The sequence below is a fragment of the Protomyctophum bolini genome, assembly GCF_963924005.1.
Source record: "Protomyctophum bolini genome assembly, chromosome: 13".
In the NCBI taxonomy this organism is placed as follows: domain Eukaryota; kingdom Metazoa; phylum Chordata; class Actinopteri; order Myctophiformes; family Myctophidae; genus Protomyctophum; species Protomyctophum bolini.
Window position 1 is genome coordinate 38667672 of NC_137874.1, and position 25763 is coordinate 38693434.

A 25763-nucleotide genomic window follows, 5' to 3' on the forward strand; every position below is an offset into this window, starting at 1 on the left:
ATGTTCTAGAACGGACTTCAATAACACCCCGATTTGCATTTTCAACATTGTGACACATTGACAGCTTGTAGATCAGCTGACTTCCTAACCACACATATGGCGAGTAAAGCACAAACTGATAGTAGTGGAGCATTTCATCATAACATTTAAATATTAAAACTGAAAAAAATATATATATTTGGCTCCGCATCAGCTATCTAACGTCATTTAACTTTTTGCAACTGCATTTGTTTAATATGTTGATAAAAGATGATTAGATCGTCCGTGAGGGAACATTTTTGAAACATCGGGTGTTTGTGTTTCATCTTACGTTGTGGCTGCTGCTGGCCTCGTTAACACTACGTAATTAATGTTTACTGCATTGATGTCAAGTTCCATAATTAGGTTGCCCACCGTGCCCACATAATGTTATAGTACCGACAGGCTTAGTTGGTTACCAAATTGCTTAGTTGTAGCATATGCTGTGAATAGAAAAGCAGACCCATTATGGATATTCAACTGCTCCTTTCACATGAGCATATTTTGCTACTTGTGTTGATCAGGTATTGGATTGCGTGGAGGATACATTTCACACAAACTCTGTTGTATGGAATCACATGCAAAACCATAAAATCAACAAACTGATTACAAACAAATGCGAATAAATGTGATGTGCTGTTGGCTTGTAGCGAACTGTAAGGTCTGAGATTTTTTCATGTGCAAGCACTGCAGACTCTGGGCCCTATCTTTCATGGAGCCTTATCCCTTATGCCCAATAAGCATCTTTGTATTACTAGAGTCGGTCGGTCGGTCACATATCACGCATACATATTACCATTTATGCATGGGCATAGGGGGCATATCTGTGGCTCTGGACAACCTGATCTCCATGTATGTACACCCGATATCTGTCTGGGTGATAAAAGTGTTCAATTCCATATTGTTACAACACATGCAAAATATCTGTGTAATACGTGGTGATTTAGCTTTTATGGCTAATGTTGTAACCCGAAAGACACATAAACTGCAAGCTTTCTATTACTGAAAATTGACCATGCTATAATGGAAGCCATCGTTCTCGCCATAATACAAATCTAAACATTTTTAAATATTGTTTAAATATTTCACTGGAAGACAGGTTTCTGAACTGCCCAAGCCCCAAAGCCCTCATAAAATGCACAGAAGACCTAGTGATAAGTAGTGATGTCACCCTTAAGTGGCTTTAAATGGGGGTCCGTACTGTATAAAGAATTATAGATTGATGATTTAACATTGTATTCACAGTATGTAGAATTTCAATAAGCGATACAAAACTGTTACGAGGATGAAACCAGAAAAGCACATCAGACCAGGTCCTCCAATGGACAGTACTCGAGACCAACAGTGGGTGGCAGCAATGCACCAACTGTCGTCTCTAGGCAAACTGGTTGGTTTGTTTGTTGACTGACTGTCTGTTGACACTTTAATATACAACGAAAACTAGCTAAAACGCGTCGTTGCAAAACAATGTCGTCGTTATAAGCAGTTTGTTAGCAGCTCAACCACTGAAACAGTGAAACAGTACAACAACAAGCGTATTTGAAACACGCTTGTTGTTGTAGTCACAAGTTCACAAAAAGCATGGATGGTGTATAATGATTAAGTGACGTCTGACTGCATGAGGGGGCGTGGACAAGCGCGTAGTAAAATGCCGTGAGCCTCTTTTGTTGAACCACCAACAACTATAGGCAGACAGTCAGTCAGTGTGCCGTTTAGCATATGCACGGACTCACGGAGGACATATATATAGTGTACTACCATCTGATCTTCTGAAGTAGTGTCGCTTCTTCGGGTAGACCCGATCGAAGTACGAACGGAACCCATATTAAGGATTATTTTCGGTGTCTCCGGTTTCTGGCTGGCTGTGATCACCTTGAGCACTGTTGTTGTGCACAAACTAACTATACCAGCATCATTCAATTCAACTCAACTCTGTCAACCCGACATCAAACACACCATCGGAGCGACGAGAGAAACACTTTGTTTGAAAATCGACGCTACCAACTAGTTTATATATAACCTACACTGACTCTGCAGGGCAGGCCAACTTCTGTCTGTCTGTCCACCACTAACTTTCAGACCCGGAGCGTCGTTCGCCTCGTCGTCAACAGCGATGCCCAGCATGCGCCAGTCGTACACGGTGACGGTGCCGGAGGAACCCCCGTCTCCTCTCATCCCGTTCGGGAAGCAGCAGGACGCGCGGCGCAAGAGTCCCCCCGTGTCAAGATCCATGCTGGTGTCCACGTTCGTGGGCTTGCTGATCAACCAAGCCAAGGTGAGAGTCATCCACTGCAGTTAACTTAAGATTTAGAGACCCTCGTAGATGTATTATCGATTCTGACAAATCGAAATCGATCAAATCCGTACGACTGAGAGTCTATAGTTTGCAACTTTGCATCATGTGCACAGTGCGCTACTTCCGAACGCGCTCTTGTGCAGTTATATAGTGCAATGTTGCATGCGGGTTGATTTGTTGACCATAGATAATTTGGGCTACTGTTGTTTAAGTGTTTGTTCTGACTCCTCCTAACACAGTTGTTATATAGCTTGCCTAATCAACACAGTGATCGACTTTGGACAGACAGACGCGCAATTATGTATCGCATAAGTCACTGTCATTATACCTATTTGAGCATATAGGCGAACAATCTCCAAATAAAATTCAACTAGCGTAGTGAGCTATTATATATTTAATTGTAGCCTATTCTTACTAAGGCCTAATATGTGTTCTAGGTCACTCAGTCATGACTCATGCAAGTTTCAAGCCATGCACAATATCAGCTCAAATTAAGAAAATAGCCAATGATATATAGGCCTATATATTGTATCAATCAATCATTGAATAATGATGATTGCTTGCCCTATATGTGCATGTCATGACTCATGATGTGACTGCGCATTTATTAACCATATAGATAGTGCATGATGGGCGGCATGACGCGCGGTGCATGTGTCATATTGTGCATTAATTCACCCTGGTGACATGGCCTGATCTGCTGACTGCTGCTTATGTAACCGAGCTAATGCTCGTGTTCTCTGCACAGCTGAGCAGTTTAACCTCACCCTCCACCACCTCATGGTCAGACTGTTTTATTCTCTTTATGTAGGCCTACCGCTGCAAGTACAGGCTATTATAGGCCTACGTAGAATTTGTGTAGCAGGTCATTATTTATATATTTATATTCATTATTTTGTATGTTTGTGAATTTACGCTGCAATAGGTATAGTTAACTATAGTTGAATGTCCTACCCGGCACGGGATTCGAACCTATGGGTTTCTCCCACGTGGGACACCCCCTGCTTGGCATGGGGGGAGATATTGTGCTTATGCGCTTCAGGCAGTAGCCTACTGCCTACTACATGCTGGCCACTACGGGTAACAAGACAACTTGTTTTCCTCCCAGAATCTTCCCCAGTGAGCTGGGGTGGGAGTAGAGGCTGGACAGCAGACGGCTGGACTTTGAATTTCTCTAACTATAAACTTTCATGACAGCAGACAGCTGTCAAGTACAAATAATAATTCATGAAAAGCTACTACACTACGTGTCCTGGTGGAAACCCTGCAGATAGTTAGTAGTTACATTGTTTTGTATAATGTATTGTATTAACAGTACATATACCATATTATACCATACCATACAGATCGGATCAAATATGTTCCAGATTACAGATTCTCATTCATTTAATTGCTGCCGTGTTCCCTGCTAATGTCTGAAAACTGAAAGGGGCCCATTATGTTCTCTGAAAAGGGTTTCATATTGGCCAGCAAATGGCAATGTGTCAACTCATCAGAAAGAAGGTAGGATGTCTGCACACGGGTATTAAGCTCCCAGTAGTTTATTAAGGATAGATCAAGTTTCAACGTTTCAATGATTCCTGATGATTCTGTGAGTACCGATAAAATACTGGGGGACCAGTATTCTTGAGCTTTAAAAACAAATAATACAATCTTAAAATCAATTCTAAGGCATAAGTCAGAGGTTCTAAAACATTTTCATATAAACCCCCCCCCCCCCCCCCCCCCCCAAAGTAATGTAATGTAGTAGCTGTTTTACAACGTACACCGATGCTATATTTATGAACTCATTTAGCTGTGGGGGGACCCCCTGAAGGACCCCCCGCGGACCACACACACTTTGAGAACCTCTGGTGACAAATGGAATGGATGTGTTGCGTAACAGGATAGAACGGCGTGATAAGAAGGAGGGCGTGTCCTGAAGAAAGTCACCTTATCTCGCCTCCTGTGCACTACAGCTTGTTAAGGTCGGTGGGTTCTTAGAAGTGCCGACAGCCTGCAAAGTGTGTGTGTGTGTGTGTGTGTGTGTGTGCGTGCTCTGTTTTCATCTGGCACTGGCACAATCTGACGTGCACAGTGGCCACATGCACACATGCGTTGGAACAGTTAGAAGTTAGAACAACACTGTGGTATGTGGGTATGTGTGTGTGCACGCACGTGGCATGTGTGTGTGTGTGTGTGTGTGTGTGTGTGTGTGTCGAACATCAGACCACAGACAACATTAATCATGTGTGGTGCCCTGCTGGGACACTTAGCTACAGTACAGTACAGTACAGTACAGTACAGTACAGTATCTCTTATCTCCATATTTTAAGATGTTGTGTCTTTTCATAAATTAACGCCACACTTGATCATACTATTACTAGTACAGCGTCACACAAACGTATCAAAAGTAACAGATCTGCAAGCTTGATGCGCTGTGAGCTTGAGGATCTGCTACTTTTGCTATTTTATGAATTTGAATCCTGAAAAATAACAGTTTAACTTAGTTGGTGTGGTTTGCTTTTTTTTCCCCCCCCGTAGCTTTTAGAACTAATACTAGCCCATTCAGACCGGGAACCCATTATGGTGTTCAGCATCATGTTATGCTTTAGCTATTTTTGAAAAGCAATCGAAGAACGACTGACATTTTTTAAATCTGATCTCAGGTCAGAATGGGTTCATCAGACCAGTGTGTGTCCAGGTGGAAACCTCGTATGAATCTGATCTCAGGTCAGAATGGGCTAGAGAGTGGATTCAATCACGCATCGTTTATACGTACCCCATACACGTGTACGGGGCCGTTTGGAACCCACTCAAGGCCACTTTGAGAACCACTGGTGTAGCAGTGAGCCTAAGTTCTTGTGTGTGTGTGTGTGTGTGTGTGTGTGTGTGTGTGTGTGTGTGTGTGTGTGTGTGTGTGTGTGTGGAGCACATTGCATATACTGTACATGGATGTAGATGTTATGTAGTCACAGGCATAGGCAGATTATGAGAAAACGGGTCCCTGGGCACCGACACGGCCAAAAGGTTTAAACACTTGCAGTATTGCAGTAACATCTCTCATGATGGCTTAATACTTTTGGGGTTATTTTATTGACATAAATGAATACTCCCATTGTCTGACAAAATGTGCAAAGTTAATAACCGTGACGCGGTCACACGGAGGCTCATGCTCAGGGTCCCCCCCCCCCCCCCTAGCTCAGGGGCCTCGGCCTGGGTCCACTACAACAAGGCCCTTTGGGTAATCCTCCTCTGGTCACAAGCTCTCGTTAATAATGTGTGCATTTTTTCAGTTCTATAGCACAGTCTTTGCTCAGTGCGTCTGTGTGTGTGGGCGCGTGTGTATAAAGCCCTAACCACACCAAAGGGTCGAGACGGTTTTAGTGTTGTCCTGTTGCACGTTGACGCGCGTCATCCCTAGTGATTCAACGCATGGAATTCAATGGTTAACTCCTTGCAACCGTTTGGACCCAAGGAGTTGCATGGTGACCCTTTGGTGTGGTTAGGACTTAAGACTATCACGTTTATACATTTCTTGTTGACGATTAATTTAGTCATACAAATAATTGAGATTAACGATTTAATTGTGTTTATGGCATTGAATGGACATTGGAACATATTATGAACAAAGAAATAATAATAATGTGGCTTTATAATCAAAAATTGCACAGGGCTGCTATGACAAATAACAGGGGAAAAATGCAGAAATGGCTGATCTACAAGCTCACAAGCTTACAAGCTTGTAGATCAGCTGTTTCTGCAAATTTGTGGAAAATGTATGGACATTTGTCAACATAGAAACGATCATGGTGATCATGCAAAAACGTTTGCGATCATCTCAAATAATTAGGTAATTATGTAATAATCGTGAGTGCATGTGTGCGTGGGAGCGTGTGTGTGTGTGTGTGCTCTGCGTGTCACGCTGCCTGACTTCACTGACGCTTGCTGGCTGCCAGTGGTGGAAAGCACATTTACTCAACTGCTGTTGAGGTACTTCTTCTTTACGGGTATTTCCAATACATAATTACTCCACTATATCTCGGATCCAAATATTGTACTTTTACTCCACTACATTTATTTGAAAACTTTAGTCATTGTCCAGGCAGGCAGCGACGTTTAGTGATGTTTATTTCGTCTTTTCCAGTCCAGACATACAGCAAAAAGATGTTTGCTATAGGCTCTGCCCTAACCTGCTGGAAAAATAAACTGGCTTTGACTCATCATGCATGGAAGGAAGCATGAGGTGAGTCCATTGCTCTCCCCAGGTTGGCAGAGGGAGTGTAGCGCCCAGGATTACACTAGACAATTGGCACTCAGTGAAATGGGTTACAAAAATTGTGGGATAATTATTTAAGAGAAACATAAGTGACACTCAAATATAATTGTAATGGACACTGCAGTGATTGCACAAGCGTTAACAATCCGTAGTAACAAATAATACAAACAATCAATATTTACAGGCAACCTTGCAGACACAAACAAGCCCAAAGGCACTTACTGTATAAATCACTAAGTGGACGTGGAAACACATGCTGCAGGGCCCTCTGCAATATATAAACCTATACTGTGAGTACCGCAGAGAGATCCCTGGAATTAACAGCACGGGAAGCGGAGGTCATCCATTTAAGCACGAGGCTAGTTTATAATTCATCTCTCCCCCGCTCTGGGGAAGCTAGGCTCCTCCGTGCAGAGTTTACTACTGTACTGTACTACTGTACTGTACTACTGTACTGTATGTGATTTCCTCATCTGTTCTGCGAGGTCTCCGATGCTGCGGCACACCTGGGTCAATGATTGACCTGCCAGGTGTTCCAAGTGCCATCTTCAATGACATGATGAACCTCTTCACATTAACTGTACGCCTGTCAACATGTCACTCCGTGACGCACTGTAAGCTTGTAGATAAACTATTTCTGCTATTTTGTAATAGCACGGGAATGTCCATACATTTCCCAAACATTTACCACAAATTTGCAGAAACAGCTGATCTACAAGCTGCCACGGACAGCTTGTAAGCTTGTAGATCAGCCATTTCTGCATTTTTTTTCCTGTTGTTTGTAAAAAACGAAACAAAAAAACAATTGTAATGTTGCTGTAGTTACTATTACTATATCATTACACCTCTAATGTCTAATGTAATACTCGGTTTTTCTCGAACTGCTTTTTATTTTCTAATTCAAGGAACCACATAATGCTAAGATTGTAACCGTTGCAACATACTGTACAGACTTGTAATGTACTGTAAGGGTCCATTTGGAACCTCCTCAAGGAGGCGGCATGAGGCTCCTTGAAACGTTGAGGTTACAGTGACACGGACTATAGAGCGCCGCAGTCTCGCCCCCTTTCAGAAAAGCGAGTGGCCCAGGAAGTGGAAGCCCCATGCATTCTCCCATCGGCACTTTTAATATAATTTATTTAAAGACGGTTACGCCGCGGACAAAGCCAACTCGGATCGTGACGAATCATGACAATGAACACAATATTTTGGGACGATCAAATCATTAGAAAGAAGAAAAGAAAGTCAGGAGACAACACTATTTGTTTTATTTTTCGTCTTATAAATTATTTGATCGTCCCAAAATATTGTGTTCATTGTCATGATTCGTCACGATCCGAATTGGCTTTGTCCGCGGCGTAACCGTCTTTAAATAAATTATATTAAAAGTGCCGATGGGAGAATGCATTGGGGCTTCCACTTCCTGGGCCACTCGCTTTTCTGAAAGGGGGCGGGACTGCGGCGCTCTATACCCATGACTCGTGTGTTTGCACCAGATGTTCCTCCCTCTTTGCGCGGGACAGTCACTTCCAACAAGACCTTTCAGGCGTCCCACAAATTGAGACCATGTCACCACATTGTGACTGGCAGGCAGCGCAGTGTTCAAAACGCCCTTATTGTTAGTCCCTTAACCCATTCTGACCTGAGATCAGATTCATACAAGGTTTCCACCGGACACACACAGGTCTGATGAACCCATTCTGACCTGAGATCAGATTCTAAAAAAATGTCAGTCGTTCTTCGATTTTTCAAAAATAGCAGACCTACAAGCTCGTAGCGCGCCACTCGGTGGCGCGCTATGAGCTTGTAGATCTGCTATTTTTCAATAGCTAAAGCATGACATAGTGCTAACACCAAAACGGGTTCCCGTTCAGAATGGGTTAATGTTAAAATTAATGTTAGAAATATCATCTAGGCTACAGTAGCAAGTCAGTCGGCCATGCCACCCATGACCAAAATTTGCATTTTAAAACAAAATGTGGGACACCGGCAGGGTTTAATAACAAAATGATAGGCAACATTGATTGGGCCTATGGTCGAATATGACATCAAGGCATTTACTGCTGACCCCGTCCCATCCCCCCCCCCCCCCCGTCTAACTTGTCCCACACAAGCGATATTTCTGCCCCTCTCAAATGAACAGTTTGGATCTGGTCACCGTACTACACGTGAGAGGGGAATTGACATAATCGCTATACTTTATACAGTATAGGGAGAAGGGGAGGGGGGTGGGGTGGGGTGGGGTGAAGCCTTTCACCGCTGTCTTCACCGTGTGGTCTGTGATGGTGACTCATAAGCTCATAGAAAACAAAAGTGATGGATCGGCACATGGGTGCCAAGAATACATTTCAATTATTTGTGTTTTCTACGTCATAGACAGACACTGATGAAGGCTGGATAGGATAGCCGAAACGTCTGTCTATGATGTAGAAAATAAGAAAGAATTTAAATGGATTCTTGGCACCGTGTGCGCGATGACGCCATCCATCACTTTTGTTGTGATCAGAGCGCAGCGGTCACAAGAAAAGTCCATGACTGCAATGACTGCTAAGCGTCACAGGCATTCTGCTGCGTACTGGCGGAGGTCAGCACGGTTGATGAAATGACGTGGAACTACCTGGGTGTCCACACATGTTTGTCCACACAATGGGGCAGCCTCTGAGTCTGTGTTGGCCGACCGCGGTGCTGGTGAAATATTTGTACATAATGTCACACCAGCGTACGAGGCTAACACAATCTGCACATGGAATGTACAGTAGCTGAACGTCACATGTTCTCAGATCACATGTGGATGCTGCTCTGCAGGCAGTCACAGCAGCAGCACTGTATCCATATATCCTGGAGAACTGGAGACTCGGCGTGGTTTTCTTTGGCGGGGGTGGGGGTTCAGGGGGAGGTTAAACATCCATGGGCTCATGGGAGAACTGGTCGTCCTGGGTTTTTTGAGGTTGAACATCTTGGCCCATTTGCTGTTTAACATTTTAATGAACCCATTTCTTTGTTTTTATTCAAAAGTTTTTTTTTTTTTTTTTTTTTTTACACCAAATAATAATAATGAACAGTCAAACAACAATAAAACATAATGAACCCATTTCTAATCTAGTATTATACAACGGGTCGTGTCGAGGAACCAATCTGATTGGTTGAAATAGCCATCTAGCCATGCTTCAAACGAGCGTAATGGAACGCCTAATCAAAAACATATATGGGGCGACTGTGGCTCAGGAGGTAGAGCAGGTCATCCAATGATCCATGGGTCGGCGGTTCGAATCCCGGCTCCTCCTCCTGTCTACATGTCGAAGTGTCCTTGGGCAAGACACTGAACCCCAAATTGCTCCCGATGTGCTGGTTGGTACCTTGCATGGCTTCCGCCGCAATCAGTGTATGACTGGGTGAATGTAATGCACAATCTATGTAAAGCGCCTTGGATAAAGGCGCTATATAAATGCACCATTTACCATATACAAATCAGCACTGCTGAGTTTCGCTGCTCTCCCATAGGGAGGGTTACTTGCTAGGCTAGCGATTTTCTAGGGACATTTTGAGTTGATGTGGGTTTTTTAAGGGTAACTGTTGTATAATCGAAATATTACACTTGAGGGTTGTGCTTTACCGTCACTAATGGCACTTCTACGCTGCTTAGAGAACTCTCCTATCGGCGCGTTCCTGCAGCAACGCAGGCGTGCCATTAATGACTGTAAAGCACAACCTCTGGTGTAAATCACTCATGAATGAATGAGGTGCATGGTTAGCATTCTGTGTACAATACAGCAGATGCCTTTTGACCTCCATAATGGTTCTTAAGGTACAAGATTCTGTGTCAAGAATACATAACACGCAGGCAAGGGAGACGGGGGGTTACATAAAAGTGCGTAATGTTTGCCATCACATAACTAATCAGAATGTCATTGGTACCACATTTCAGGGCAGATCTGCCTTTCAGAGACCATGACGTCAACCGATGCTACCTATCTGGAGGTCGTACTGATGCATGTCGTCTTTCAAACAACGTAATGGGATCTGCAGTGGGAAGTTTATTTGCACTAGTGTAAGGCAAGGTGGGGCTGGTTTATTTGTAGAGAACATTTCAAACACAAGGCAATTTGATGTGCTTTAAACAAAACATCAAGCAAAGGAAACACATTATAAAATGACGTACAGGACATACTGTACAATAAAACTAAATGAGTCACAATAACAAATACAAATTAATAGTATAATGAATACCGCAGTGATTACACAAGCATACTGTACAAGCCGTAGTAACATATACAGTATATGACTAAGCTACAAACTACCAAAACTAGTGCAGATGAAGGAATCCCTTGGCACTAGCTCTGAGTAGCTCATATCATAGATAGTGTTACACAGCTGGCTTATATTTGTACAACACAAGGGGAGCCACAGGCACAGCTAGCTGACCATGTAACAAAAATATATTTATTCAAGTATAAGTTATAGGCGAATAAAAAAAGAACCAGACAATGTGAGTGTCGGTGTGTAAGCAGTGTGTGGTTGGGAGTGGATATATTGTAGCGGTTTCACCCATAAAAGTTTGAATCAAGGAGAAACCCTACAAAGGTCCCTGTATAAAATACAGCAACCTACCTGTTAACTCAGGGTATATATACTGTATATAATAATAATAATAATGGCAAGGCAGCGTCCTGGCGCGCGCGCACGTGCGTGCGTGCGTGTGTGTGTGTGTTTGTGTGTAGTGTAGGGTGTTAGCCCCGCTGCTAGCTCCTTGTAGCTCACCAACAGCAAGTTGCAACCCTCAGTAGTTCATACAGCTCCTCTCAAGACACGCAACATGAATTCTGTAAGGCAGTGTAAACCGAAAGGACAAACGCATGAACTGTAGAAGAGAGAGTGTGATTGAAGGGACACGGGAGCCACATATATATTTATTGTACGTTTGGCTTAGACCTGAGACCAGATTCTACAAATGTCTTCTAAAATCTAAATCGTGACTCAAACTATTTCATGACCCCAAAAATTGTAAGGGATCATTCCTTACATGAATGTTTACGTTTTATGATGGATTCTGTGATCTGTCCACTCAACATAGCATTGCATAATGTAGCCTTTCTTCGGCATACACTGTACGTTATGTGTATGCCGTACACATAACACATGTATACACATGTGTTACGTTAACACATGTGCAGACACGCCTACACAGTACACACACACACCCACGCACAACTCACTCACACACAGACACGTACCCGCACCCTGCACATTCAACTGCAAGTGTACTGTATGTGTTGTTTGGGCGAGAAGTGTTGCTTGTATAAGCCCTATATATGCAGGGTTTCCTTTCTCACCTGATGATTGATTCTTTATTTAAGTGTCATGCTTCCGAAGAAGCCCAGCCATGGACTTACAGGACATGAACTGACATGACAGTTTGCAAACAATGATCAAGTGAATACCAAACTGACTAATACACCCCAGATCCTCACAAGGCGGATTGCATAATATACAACATAAAATAAAATGCACCATTAGGCCTGTAACAGGAGACACATGTGTACCTACTTGAAGAGCTGGGTTTGTCTTCTACTCCAGGCTTTAGAAACAAACTGGGCTGTCCTAAATAGTTCATTATTAAATAACCAGTCTAACTTCTGACCATCATCATCTTCCCAGAATAGTTCAGGATTGCCTCAAATAGTGGAACCCTCAAATCATCATACAGGGTACAATAAAACGTAAAATGAAATAATTTTCCCACATCGTTAAGGTTTAGGTCACATACATTACATAATCTATTCTCTTCTGGCACAGCTGAAAAGGATTTGACATACAGTTCAGTAATCAGTACCAAAACACTGCTTCATCTGGACAGATATGATCTATGAGTTTTGGTTTAGAGTTTTTTAGACCATATGTCATTTGATTTGACCATTTATCTTTGTAATTACAAAATAGTAACTTGTCTTTTTATGTTACCTTTTTGTACTGTTTTTTTGTTGTATTGTGCGAATAAATAAAACTAAACTATAAACATGACAGATTTTATGATCCCAATGACAACAGCGATCTGGCTCTGTTTTTTTTGTTGTTGAAATTAATATGTCTCTCTCTCTCTCTCTCTCTCTCTCTCTCTCTCTCTCTCTCAACAGAATAACAATAAGAGTCCCCATGGTCTGGTGGGGCTACGGAACCTGGGCAACACTGTGAGTATGTCCTCAAGTGAACGTTCACGACAACACAGCATGTTACGCCTTAAACGTTGTACCGGTATAATGATCTCATATAATTATATAATCAGATTCATAACAGTGCTTGTTAGAGGGAGAACACCTTGGGGCCCTATCTTGGGCGCGCCTTAATTACCCTTTATCCCTAAACGTCTTTGCCATATTCTGAAAAACAGTTTTAAAATAGACCTCCATCGACACTCTGTGAGCTTGTAGAGCGGCTATTTGAACTATTTAAAAATGTTTTTTTCTTCTCCAAAATAGTAAAATATAACGGCAAAGGGATTAGGGCTAAGGGGTGGTGCAAGATATAGCACCTTTGTCTGCTCTGGTGGACAAAACATTAGCCATGTCCTGTCACTGTACCGTACGCCTGAACCATCAGAACACCAGGCACCATCACAACCATGTCCTGTCACTGTACCGTACGCCTGCACCGTCAGAACACCAGGCACCATGTCCTGTCTGTCACTGTACCGTACACCTGAACCATCAGAACACCAGGCACCATGTCCTGTCACTGTACTGTACGCCTGAACCGTCAGAACACCAGGCACCATGTCCTGTCACTGTACCGTACACCTGCACCATCAGAACACCAGGCACCATCACAACCATGTCCTGTCACTGTACCGTACGCCTGCACCATGAGAACACCAGGCACCATCCATCACAACCATGTTTCTAATAACAACAACATTATAGTAGCACCGCAGTCTGACGTCAATATCGGTAGAGGGCGCAAGTCCACAGGTTCATGTACTTTTTTATTTGCATTGTAATCCCCATAGGGGGGGATTTTAGATTGCCTCATATAAGAACTGTGTTTGAAAAAATTAACAGTTGAGTTCCACTCACATGGATATGAAGAATCAACTGACTGAGAGAAAACGCTGTACTGCTGACTCATATCAAATATGAGTGACTGGCGGTCGTAAACGATACAGAGGCACCTCCCTGACAATATCACAGAGACAGCTTGTTTATTTTTGGACCACGATGCTTATATGAGACAATTTCAAGATGACCCCATGTTATTCGACCCGAACAACAATGAAGACCCCCACCCCCAAGCCTTGACCCTTCTATCCTTCCTGCCTTTAAATATGTGCTGTTGTTTCTTGCCTCTCTTCCAGTGTTTCATGAACTCCATCCTCCAGTGTCTCAGTAACACTCCGGAGCTGAGAGACTACTGCATGAGGAACACGCACCGCACAGACAACAGCATCAGCTGCAAGGCCAAAGCTGCTCTCATGGACGGTAAAAAAAAAACCCTAGTCTATGCTCTCTCAATGTTCTTTATTATTTTTATGCCTTCTTGGGTACAGATACGTACAGTATAAGAGTAAAATCGTGTGACAGAAATAAATGCTTTTCGACTGAAAATTGTGCAACATCAGCGCTGGCGCTTTATAGCTACACAGCAGAGTTGTTTACAACTGCTGCCTTGGGAACAATTCTAGGTGTGTAGCCTTCAAATACATTACATAATTAAAAGGTTGAATGGCCAGTTAAGCTACTCCCAGGCTCTGCCTCTCAACACTGTTACAGCACGGCTCAAGACCTACTTCTTCACTCTTGCTTTTAAAAATCCTTGTTGTTATTCTTAATCGTATCCTCACATGTATTGCCTTTTACTGGCTGCTATTATTTTAATGTTTTATGCCATTGCTTTTATTTCTTTCTTTATTGCTCTGTAAAGCACTTAGCACTGAGCTGCATTTCATTACACCAGTAATGTATTCAGCATCCCTTTTAAAACATACATCTGTGGATATATTTAGCTTCTGAGGGGCGCTATACCCTCCTATGTACAGCTTTGAGGGTTTGCGTAAACACAAACATTGTCCTAACACAAACATTGAATGCCATTGACAATGAATGGCCAGCCTTGAGCATGTGTAAACACAAACATCGAAGACAAAAGTGAGAACTCAATTTTTTTAAATGATTCATTTACATCAGTATCACCATAAGGAAGTCTCTCTCTCTCTCTCTCTCTCTCTCTCTCTCTCCCTCCCAGAGTTCTCCAAGCTCACACGGACCCTGTGGACATCGGTGAATAATGAGGCCATCAGTCCCTCGGACTTCAAGACCCAGATCCAGAGATATGCGCCCAAATTTGTGGGCTACAAGTAAGTGTGTCTTCCCTTGTGCTTCTGTACTTTGTGGACTGCAGATTTCCCTTCAGAGCTAAAGCAGACCCTCCTCTTAAAGACTCATCTTAACCACTTCAACCATATAAACTTAGTAGACTAGGGTGTCCCAGTGCTCTAAAACCATGGGATTTTCAACCGGTGGTCCGTAGAGGTATTGCAGGTGGTCCCTGAAATACTTTAATTTTTGAGGGGCGCTAGCCCCTCCTATATACAGGTTTAATGTTTGTTTTAAAAACCGCCATTGACAATGAAGGGAACATTTACGTCATCTCGTCCCTAACACAAACATAATAGCCTTCATGCAATATTGTTGTTATTCAAATATTTGCATTGAAGTTTGCAGACGACAGATACATGACACGACAAATACAGTATACAGATACAAAACAAAACAACGAACACCAGTAGGCCTACTCGACATTCATGTATATAGTCTATCGAATTATGAGATGCAACGTAGACAAATCAAAGTCAAAAACTGTATGCTAATGAAATCAACTATAACTAGAATATTAAGGTGGTTGGAGGGAGAAAGAGAGGGGGAGGAGGGATGGGCCACCTTCAAGCATATTGCATAACAAGCGTAACGAGAGCTGAATACACACGCAATCAAATAAATTCCATAAAGTATTAGTGAAAACTTAAGGTTTAACCCATTCTGAACGGGAACCCGTTTTGGTGTTAGCATCATGTTATGCTTTAGCTAGTGAAAAATAGCAGATCTACAAGCTCATAGCGCGCCACCGAGTGGCGCGCTACGAGCTTGTAGGTCTGCTATTTTTGAAAAATCGAAGAACGACTGACATTTTTTAGAATCTGATCTCAGGTCAGAATGGGTTAATCAGACCAGTGTGTTGTCCAGTGGAAACCTCGTATGAATCTGATCTCAGGTCAGAATGGGTTAAGTATTAGTGAAAACGGTATAGTTGAATATTATATTGACGTCTCGAAAACGCGGCGCGTTGTGCAACTTGTAGATCTGCTGTTTTTACTCTTTTGGGTCCCGGGCGGGGAGACATCAAATGTCTCTTTTGGGTCACGGGCTAAAAAGTTTGGGAACCACTGATTTAACACCTCATTGTCTCCTCATCTCTCTCTCTCTCTCTCTCTCTCTCTCTCTCTCTCTCTCTCTCTCCCCCCACCCCCCCGTCCTTGCAGCCAGCAGGATGCCCAGGAGTTCCTGCGCTTCCTATTGGACGGTCTCCACAACGAGGTGAATCGAGTGGCAGCGCGGCCCCAGGTGTCGCTGGAAGACTTTGACCAGCTCTCGTAAGTCGTCCCGTTCCGACGCCCGCTCCTTAAAACGTTAAGATCTGAGATCAGATTCTAAAAATTTCGTTGAAAAAGCTATGTTTCTATGTCAGCAGTCGTTCTTCGATTTTTCAAATCCATCTGCTATTTTAGAAAGATCGTGAAAACGTGTGCAGATCTTCGAATATATACTGTATTCTTTCACGGCAAACGTTTTTAACTCATGTCTTTGGAGGGGGTTTCACTGGAACAACATATTTTCAGATGGGGGTCGGCGCCTAATGTTTGGGTCCTTGACATCACCACTGATATAGAAACATAGGTTTTTCAGAAATCTGTATATGATTTTGACGACATTTTGTAGAATCTGGTCCAACGTCTCAATGGGTTAACCCGCATGCTCTTCATGCGATAGAGATAGAAACCGATTCATTACGTTACATAATTCAGTTAGCGGCCTTCCATTATGAACAGTCATTCGGATGAATTTGATTATGCAAAAAAGAAAGCCCAGATGACCCGCCTTGTCAGTTAACATCTGGAGATTTGATTTGATTGAGAGTGAAATCAGATCGGAGTTCACTCTCTCGGATCCAAATTGAGACGGATGGAGTTTTGTTGTGCAGGGAAGCCTTTTAATGCGCCGTTTGACCGCAATGACATCCGATTGACTTTTGATTTCCTCCTCCACAGAGACGACGAAAAGGGCAGAAGGATGTGGAATAAATACCTAGAGAGAGACGACAGCAAAGTGGTCGGTGAGTGCCTTGGAGTTGGAACGAGAGAGAGTACTGTATTCCCATCACAGCAGAACTGATTGGATTATGTGCGAGTCTGTATAAAACTGTTGTGTTTTTTCTTTTCTTCTTGTGCAGCTGTAAAAACATCTGTGTGCTTTGCTCTTTTCTCCCTGTAGAACTGTTTGTGGGCCAACTGAAGAGCATGCTCACCTGCAACCACTGTGGCTTTTGTTCCACCGTATTCGATCCTTTCTGGGACCTGTCTCTGCCCATCGCACAGGTCAGCGCACGCACACACGCACGCACGCACACACGCACGCGCACACACAGAGAGAGAGAGACACAGACTTTTTCAAATGTCAGTATAATAATTAAATGGCCCAGTGAAGCATGGCTCTCAGTCAGCTCAGACAATCGGTCTGCTTTCTAATTAAGAACATATTTAAATGTCCCCTTTTCATTCATTCATTCAGTCAGTCAGTCAGTCAGTCAGTCAGTCGGCTTCAATGGCTTTCGTTATGTAACTCAAGACACGAGGCAACGAGGCCCTCGTTGAACCCCACGCTCCACAATGCGTCACGCATATCTCCTGGCTTTAATATGTTACGTATATGTCCTTTCCTTGCTTATCTCCTTGTACTTATCTGAGGAATTTACACATGACTTCAGTCGGCCAAGACTCTCTCTCTCTCTCTCTCTGAATGTCAACCTTTGTCTCTTTTGGCAGCAGAGCCCCTCGAGGGAGGAGGAGGAGGAGGTGACTCTGAGCGACTGCCTGAGACTGTTCACCAAAGAGGAGGTGTTGGACGGGGAGGAGAGGCCGGTACGTACCCTGCACCTCTAAGCACTCTGCTTGGGGGAAACTTAATGTTTAAGTATTAGTGAAAAGTGAAAGCGGTATATTATCTCGAAAGGGGCACAATAATGACTTTCTGCAATGCTGCAGCTCGGAGGCTCTCAGTTTCTGAACGGGCAGTGTCGTGAGAACACAATAGAATACAAGTAGAAAACAATAATAAACGGCAAATCTATAAGCGCACAATGCATTGCAATGCGGCACGTTGTGCACTTGTAGATCTGTTGTTTTTACTACCCCGTGCGGGGAGACATCAAGTTTCTCTTTTGGGTCACGGGCAAAAAGGTTTGGGAACCACTGCTGATCTAACACCTCATTGTCCTCTCCTCTCTCTCTCTCTCTCTCTCTCTCTCTCTCAGACGTGCCAGCGGTGTAAAGCCAGAAGAAAATGCACCAAAAAGTTCACCATTCAGAAGTTCCCTCAGATTCTCGTGCTTCGTATCCTTTCCCTGTCCGACAGCCAAGCACGACATCCAATGAAAACGCAGGAATAACGTAGCACGACGTCCAATGGAAACGCAGGAATAATTTAGCTGCAATCTGATTCAGTCTTTCAGACAGAGAACGATCTTTAATACGGAGCAACGTAAACAGCCATTTCTGAGCCTAAAACAAATTGTTCAGATGTGAGATTATATATAATGTGGGGAAAGACATGCCCTAATACCCTTTGTCATCGGTGTATTCCTCCCGCGAAATAACTCTAGTGTACGCCAAAACGTCATTTCCATGTATATCATTCCAGTGTCATCCCTACACTATATCTGCTCGTATCAGAACAAAGGGATTCAGGTTCAAAATCTGCAAATATATATATATTATTTTCTTTTTAAACAAAATGTGGACACCAGAGAGTTAAGAAAAGTGAAAGGTTCCGGAGGATAGGGCCTTATCTATCTAAATAACACATAGTACCTACCTAGCATCTATCTAAATAACACATAGTACCTACCTAGCATCTATCTAAATAACACATGCAGTGGTAGAGTGGCTGGATGGTAACCGCAAGGTTGCCAGTTTGAATCTGGGCTCCCCCAGAGTTAGTGTCGAAGTGTCCTTGAAGACTCTAACTCCCTAATTGCTCCTGATGTGCTGGTTTGTGCCTTGCATGGTTTCCTCTGCCATCAGTGGCTACGTTTACATGAGCAGTTAAATCCCCTTTTCATTCCGAATAGAAGTTCAATCCTATTAAACGTTGTTATGTAAACACCTACAAAAACTTACATCCGAATGAAAACGTTCGATGCGATCTAAAAACCATTCCGATGTCACTGGCCGGATTACTCCGATTTTCAATGCGATTGAAAGAAATTTGACTCATGTATACACTGCTTCGGATGTAAATTCATTCTGGTCTTTCTGAGCATGCTCCAAAAGGCGCTCATATCCAAGGCGCGCCGTCGGCGCCGAGGAGTTTGCATATAGAGCGCGTTATTTCGTTCCTTTTTTCAGATCCGAAATCCACAAAAAAAACGTGGAGCAGCAGCAGATGAGATACCCCTGATCTGTGTGTGTGTGTGTGTGTGTGTGTGTGTGTGTGTCACAGTGTGTGTGTGTGTGTGTGTGTGTGTGTGTGTGTGTGTGTGTGTTCAACGGTCTCTCTCTCTCTCTCTCAAAAATAACGAGCGACCCGATACAATAATAATCATCAGTGTTGCGTTGCGTGCCCTGGCCGTGCTGTAGATACAAAGTATAGTAGTAGGCCTACAAATAAAAACGAGATGATCACCTTCCCAGCCGAGAATGAACTGCCTATATTTTATGTGTCCAACAGATGGCGTAGTTTCACGTGAATTAACATGTATCACGTCTTCTATCACTTCTCCATATAAACACTCATTCGGAATGACCATTTCCCATGTAAACTCGCGGCAAAAAACATTACATCGGATGTATTTTATTCGGAAGTATTTATTCGGAATGATCACCCTTCATGTAAACGTAGCCATTGTATGAATGTGTGTGTGAATGTAATGTAATCTATGTAAAGCACTTTGGATAAAGGCGCTATATAAATGCACCATTTACCACCTAGTACCTAGCATCTATCTAAATACCTAAATACCTAGCAGCTAGCTACACAGTAAATTGCACAGCGTTCGTTTAAAGTGACAAATGGAGCTGTGAGTGTGATTTGGTGATAAATGAACGTATTTATTTATTTCCGTGCCTTTCACAGCCCATCCCTTACTACGGGATTAGTCAGACACAATTTAAAGTACATACTGTAGTAATATTTCCTGTGCCAACATGCTGACGCCAAAATAATAAACAACATAAATAACACTGTGTACTGTACATGGCTCTGATCAAGAGTAGTGTAATTGTAAGGCTATAGATACTACTCTTTAATCTTTATCACAGAAGCCTGGAACAAGCTCTAGTGTTTGGCCTTCACATTAGAAACGGATACACTGATTACACTATTATGAACTTTGGCTAAGTAACTTTATGACAGAATATTCCTAGAACCTGCCTTCCCCGCAATGGCCTGGCTAACGGTTCCATTTGGTTCCATTTGTACACTCTCAGAGTTAAATTAACATTGGTTTTACAGGGGTCTCAGAGATAGAAATGCCATTAAATGGGAGATCTGTAGCCTTAAGCATGTCAAACTGGGGGTCCTTGACCTTCTACTAATCTACTTCTTTAGTTTGGAGACAGCTCTACTTCTTTAGTTTGGAAACAGCAGAGTCAGCCTTTGTCTTCCGCTGTAACCGAAAGTATAGCCCTCTGCTCCATTCTTTCACTTCCACTTTATTTTTTTTAAGCTGTCGTACCCTATTTCTTGCCCGGCACTTATCTCTTTGATCAGAATTTACAGGGCTTCACCTGTTCAACTGTTTTACAGCAGTGGTTCCCAAAGTGGGGTCCCGGGACCCCCAGGGGTCCTTGAGGGAGTTCCAGGGGGCCCCCAGCTAAATGATAGTTTGGAATGATGGTCTGTAACTCGGAGAGTGTACAAATGTCAGAGTTAAATTAATATAAATTGGGGTCTCTGAGATAGACATGCCATTAAATGGGGGATCTGTAGCCTGATGCATGTCAAACTGGGGGGTCCTTGAAATTAAACGAGTTGAGAATCACTAATTAGAGTCGTAAAAATCTTCTCTTATGTCATATCTCTTCAAATGGGGGTCCACGGGCTAATTAGTGTCAATTTGGGGGTCCTTGACATGAAATAGTTTGGGAACCACTGGTTTACAGAAGGCTTGTCATTGTGGAATGGATGCTCACAGCATTATCATGATGGTTATAGCATCGTCATCATCCTTGGTGTGGACAGCCCTTTGATAAGAGCTTCGAACATAAACGTAAAGAACGTGAAGATGGTCTAGTTAGACCGTCCTGCTATACTGCTGCTACGGTACAGGTTCTGGTACAGGTTCTGTTTCTTGACCCGCCGTTCCTGCAGACCTGAAGCGATTCTCCGACCGCGAAGTCAAGACCTGCAGCAAGTTGTCCACGCGTGTCGACTTCCCCCTCAAAGACCTGGACCTCAGGGACTTCGCCTCGTCAGAGAGCAGCTGTGAGTATAGGATCTATAGAAAGGAACAATATGATTTGCTTGTGTCAGATTTGAGTTAACCCATTCTGGGCGGGAACCCCATTTGGTGTTTGAAGCATTATGTTATGCTTTAGCTATTGAAAAATAGCAGATCCACAAGCTCATAGCACGCCACCGAGTGGCGCGCTACGAGCTTGTAGGTCTGCTATTTTTTCGTCGTGAATATGTGTCACAAATCTTTGAATATAGATTTCAGAGCGAACATTTTTAACTAAAATATTGGCTTCTGGGGGGTCCCTGGAACTACATATTTTGAGATGGGTGGGGGGGGTCTGTGGCCCAATAGAGATCATTCTGGGGGTCCCACTGTACCACTGACATAGAAAAGATTTAGGATTTTGAAGCCTTTTTTTAAAGTCCAAAATGGGTTACGTCCAGTTTGATTGCAGGGGTGCCAAATTTTCCAATAATCATGACTGATGTTTTCTTCCGTGTGGTGTGTTGTGTTGTGGTGTGGTGTGTTGTGGTGTGGTGTGTTGTGGTGTGTTGTGGTGTGGTGTGGTGTGGTGTGTTGTGGTGTGGTGTGGTGTGTGCAGTGAACTCTGCTGTCTACCACCTGTATGCCGTGTCCAACCACTCTGGCAACACGTTGGGAGGTCATTACACAGCCTACTGCCGAAACCCCTCGCTAGGGGAGTGGTACCGCTACGACGACTCCAGGTGAGAACTCCCATCAATGACAACCAATCAATAACATTTTATTAGAGATGCTAATTATTGGGCAGCGGTGGCTCAGGGGTAGGGTGGCTGGATGGTAACTGCAAGGTTGCCAGTTCGAACCCGGGCTCCCCCAGAGTTAGTGTCGAAGTGAGACACTGAACCCCTAATTGCTCCTGATGTGCTGGTTGGCGCCTTGCATGGTTTCCGCCGCCATCGTTGTACGAATGTGTGTGTGTGAATGGGTGAATGTAATGCACAATCTATGTAAAGCACCTTGGATAAAGGCGCTATATAAATGCACCATTTACCATTTACCATTTTTAATTAATCGATAGCGATTATCTGCCATGAAAATGCCATATCGATATCAAATCGGTCTATCGGATTATATATCGGAATCAGTATCGGCCGACATGACCCTGCAATCTACATTTTATCTAAACAAGTATGTATGGCAGATTACATTAGTGCATCTGCAGTGGTTGGAGGGGATGTCCCCTCACTTCCACCGACCCAGTAGGGACACCTGCTGGTTAACAAGTAGTACTGCCTGGAGCTCTGAAGCACAATAATATCTCTGACTGCCAGTTTCTATAATTTTTTTTCTTTTATTTTAATTTATATATATTTTTTGCCCAACGTTATACACGTTTTAAAAAGGCGTTAATGGCGTTGTTGGCGCTGTGGGAGTTGATAAAAAACAAGTTAATTAAGTCCTTGGCAGACATTGAGTTAATTAATCACCCCACTAGTGTCCCTGAACTTTGATTCATGAAGTTACGTGTCCTTGTGAGGTGATTTGACGACGATTACGAGTGTGAAGACATTGATGCTTAGAGCCTAATTAAAATGCTTTTACAACCGCTTCTCAAGTAGTAGCTTGCTTTTTTCCACTTTAATGATGCAAAGAGACGCATGGGTGCAGAGTGCTCATTGTGTTTTATTGACAGTAAGTAAAATCTGTGCATCTTAAATTACACGAGAGATAAATCACACGCACACATTTTGCACAGTTGCGTGCCGATGAGAACAGTGGCATTATACAGCGTGTATCAAAGTCCTACAACAATATTATAACTGTGTCAGACAGTCATCTACGCTTGTGGTCAGCTAATTCCCTCCACCTCAGAGGAAAAGCCTGGTCTGTGTTCCGAAATCGCCGTGTGAACGGGTCTGGAGCGGACGCTTAATTTACGTCATGTTGTTGTAGTTCCCTGAACACAACAAGCCCCACAACGCGTCGCAGCGTTGTGATCAGAATTCAAAATGTGCTGCCAAAAACAACACTGCTCTAAAGTACTTCCCTGTTGTCCTCCGCAGAGTGAATCCCATGGCCTCCAGCCAGGTGTGCAGCACTGACGCCTACGTGCTCTTCTACGAGCGGGCCAACGCCAGCGGCGACGACGACGACACATTATGCAACCTGTTGTGATTCAACGCGCTCGAAGGCAGACCCCAGGACGGTCTATATGAGGACGCAACGGGGGTGGTGCTGGTGGTGATGTTAAGACACTGCTCTACAGGGGCGGCAACAGGCAGGCAGTGGCTCCAGAGGTTTAGAGTGAGCGCCGCGGCCTTCTTGGAATCGGAACGTTTTGTTTCCCGGGTTTGAATCCCCGGGCTCTGGGGTGTTGTTGAAGTGTCCTTGAGAAAGATACTTGATGAATCCCCCCCCCCCTAACTGCTCCCCGTAGAGAGCAGGTTGGTTGCCTTTGCCTGGTGTTTCCTCTGCCGTCGGTCGGTATAGGGCTGAGTGGGATTCAATAATGAGTCAGTGATTCGTGAATGAATCGTGGAGCTCAAATAAGCACATGCATGCTTTTGAAGGGTAGGAGTCAGATCTACAAGCTCTCAACATGTCATGCTGCAATGGGTTGCGGGCTTGTAGGTCAGATATTTCGATTAAAAAAGAAAAGAAGAAATGAAAGTATAATTTAAATGTTCGAATTTCATGCCATCAGACGAAGCTTCGGAAATTCACATGACATGTTTTGTGTCAGCCCTAGCTGTCAGTGTGACAACGGGTAAATGTAATGCACGTTGTTGAAGTGCTTTGGGAGAAAGGTGCTATCGAGATGCTCTCTTTTAACATTTTACTTTGTTTATGAACCGAAGAGAGCTTTGCAACCCCCCCTCCCTCCCCCCCCCCCCCCCCCCCTAGAACAAGATGCTCTCTTCAACTTTCTATGCAAAAACCTGACGACGGAATCGCAGCTGGATGACTGAAGCACTCTCAGTTCTCAGTCTCGTTTAGGTGGAGTCGGAATTGAAACTGAATCGTCTACACTTGTCTACACACTCCTGTGAAACCCCTTACAAATGAGTTACAAATGTATGTGTGTGTGTGTGTGTGTGTGTGTGTGTGTGTGTGTGTGTGTGTGTGTGTGTGCATGTGGTTCCAGTGCCAGGAGTGAATTTATATAATTCATAATGTTCTTTTTATGCACTTTGGGAACAACAAGCACACTCATTTGTCATTTCTAAAAGCTCCTTCGAAAACGTACTAGGCTATATCTAGTATGACTGTGGCTGGGTAAATTATTCTATTTAATGTGGTGTCCTGCGCCATCTAGTGGTGGAATGGAAGTGGTGTTTTGAAATGAAAGACATCTTGAGGGTTTGTTTGTGAAGAGATGATCTCACCTATTTATGGTTGAAATTCAGCAGTGGTGGACAGTAACGAAGCACTTTCAATTGAGTACTGTACTTAAGTATCTTTTTTTGAGTATCTGTACTTCACTTGAGTGTTTGTCTTTTTGGATATACTCATCAAACATGTCCAAAAAATACCAGTACTCCCCCTGCACTTTGACACAGAGCACCTATACTTTGAAGTACTGGTAGGCCTACTACTTGTACCGGAGTTGAGTACTTATGAATGTCAGTTGTCCACCACTGACATTCTGTAACTCTGTAGACCAGCTCAGTGGCCTTGTGGTTAGAGTGTCCGCCCTGGGACTGGGAGGTCGATGTTCGATCGCAGGGTTGGGGCATACCAAAGACTCTGAGAAATGGGACCCAGTGCCACTGCCTCCCTGCTTGGCACTCCGCATCAAGGGTTGGATTGGGGTATGTCTCTGTGACATATACTAGCATCATGTCCAAGGGCTGTACATCAAGTATTTGATGCTACAGAAACAGCAGATAGGCTCACGCCCTTATGGACCTCATGGCTCGGCAAGGCTTTACTTATTTACAGACAGTGAATTGTGTAACTGTACTGTACAGCATGACTTAATCTTTCTTTAAAGGGGGTGTAAGTGTAATCACAATAGAATGTGTGTTCATAGTAACACGGGTCTCTCCAGCTCTTTTAGTGAACAGAAAATACATATAGTTTGGGATACTAATTTTATCCAATGAATCAGGAGAGAGAACCCCATGAAGACATTTCAATCAATGGCATTCTGCTCCTGTTTTGTTTTGAGCTATTTGAGGTGTATGTTAACAAAATAATATCACTTACATCACCTTTAAGTAATGGTGCCAACCTTTTATGCAATGTCTGAGTGAATAAAATATGAGTCAAATGAAATGTTTGTGTTCTTTTGTATTATGTTAAAGCTGTAAACTTTGGTGCAGTCGGTAGTCCTGTCACCTCACAGCTAGAAGGTCCCAGGTTTGATTCCCACAGCCAACTATTGTATTAACATACCACCACACAGACTGGTTAAAATTATGTTTGAAAACCACCACTCAAGCCCCTAATTTATACTTTGTTGTACTTAATCATACGACAATCTCACAA

At 43.3% G+C, this 25763-nt stretch overlaps 1 protein-coding gene across 2 annotated transcripts; it reads left to right on the top strand.

The window, feature by feature from the left end:
* Window positions 1–1734: 1734 nt before the first annotated feature.
* LOC308327321 (ubiquitin carboxyl-terminal hydrolase 2-like) lies at window positions 1735–25550 on the top strand. 2 transcript variants are annotated; one of them, XM_080780653.1, is made up of 12 exons: window positions 1735–2293; window positions 12704–12757; window positions 13918–14041; window positions 14805–14916; window positions 16099–16209; window positions 16885–16949; window positions 17108–17211; window positions 17659–17754; window positions 18147–18225; window positions 21203–21316; window positions 21892–22015; window positions 23336–25550. In XM_080780653.1, the coding sequence occupies exons 1-12, from the start codon at window positions 2132–2134 to the stop codon at window positions 23445–23447; spliced, it is 1257 nt and encodes a 418-aa protein (XP_080636779.1). In that variant the 5' UTR covers window positions 1735–2131; the 3' UTR covers window positions 23448–25550. The 2 variants fall into 2 exon arrangements, with proteins under 2 accessions (XP_080636779.1, XP_080636780.1); XM_080780654.1 differs by having other exon boundaries at window positions 17662–17754.
* The last annotated feature ends 213 nt before the right edge of the window (window positions 25551–25763 follow it).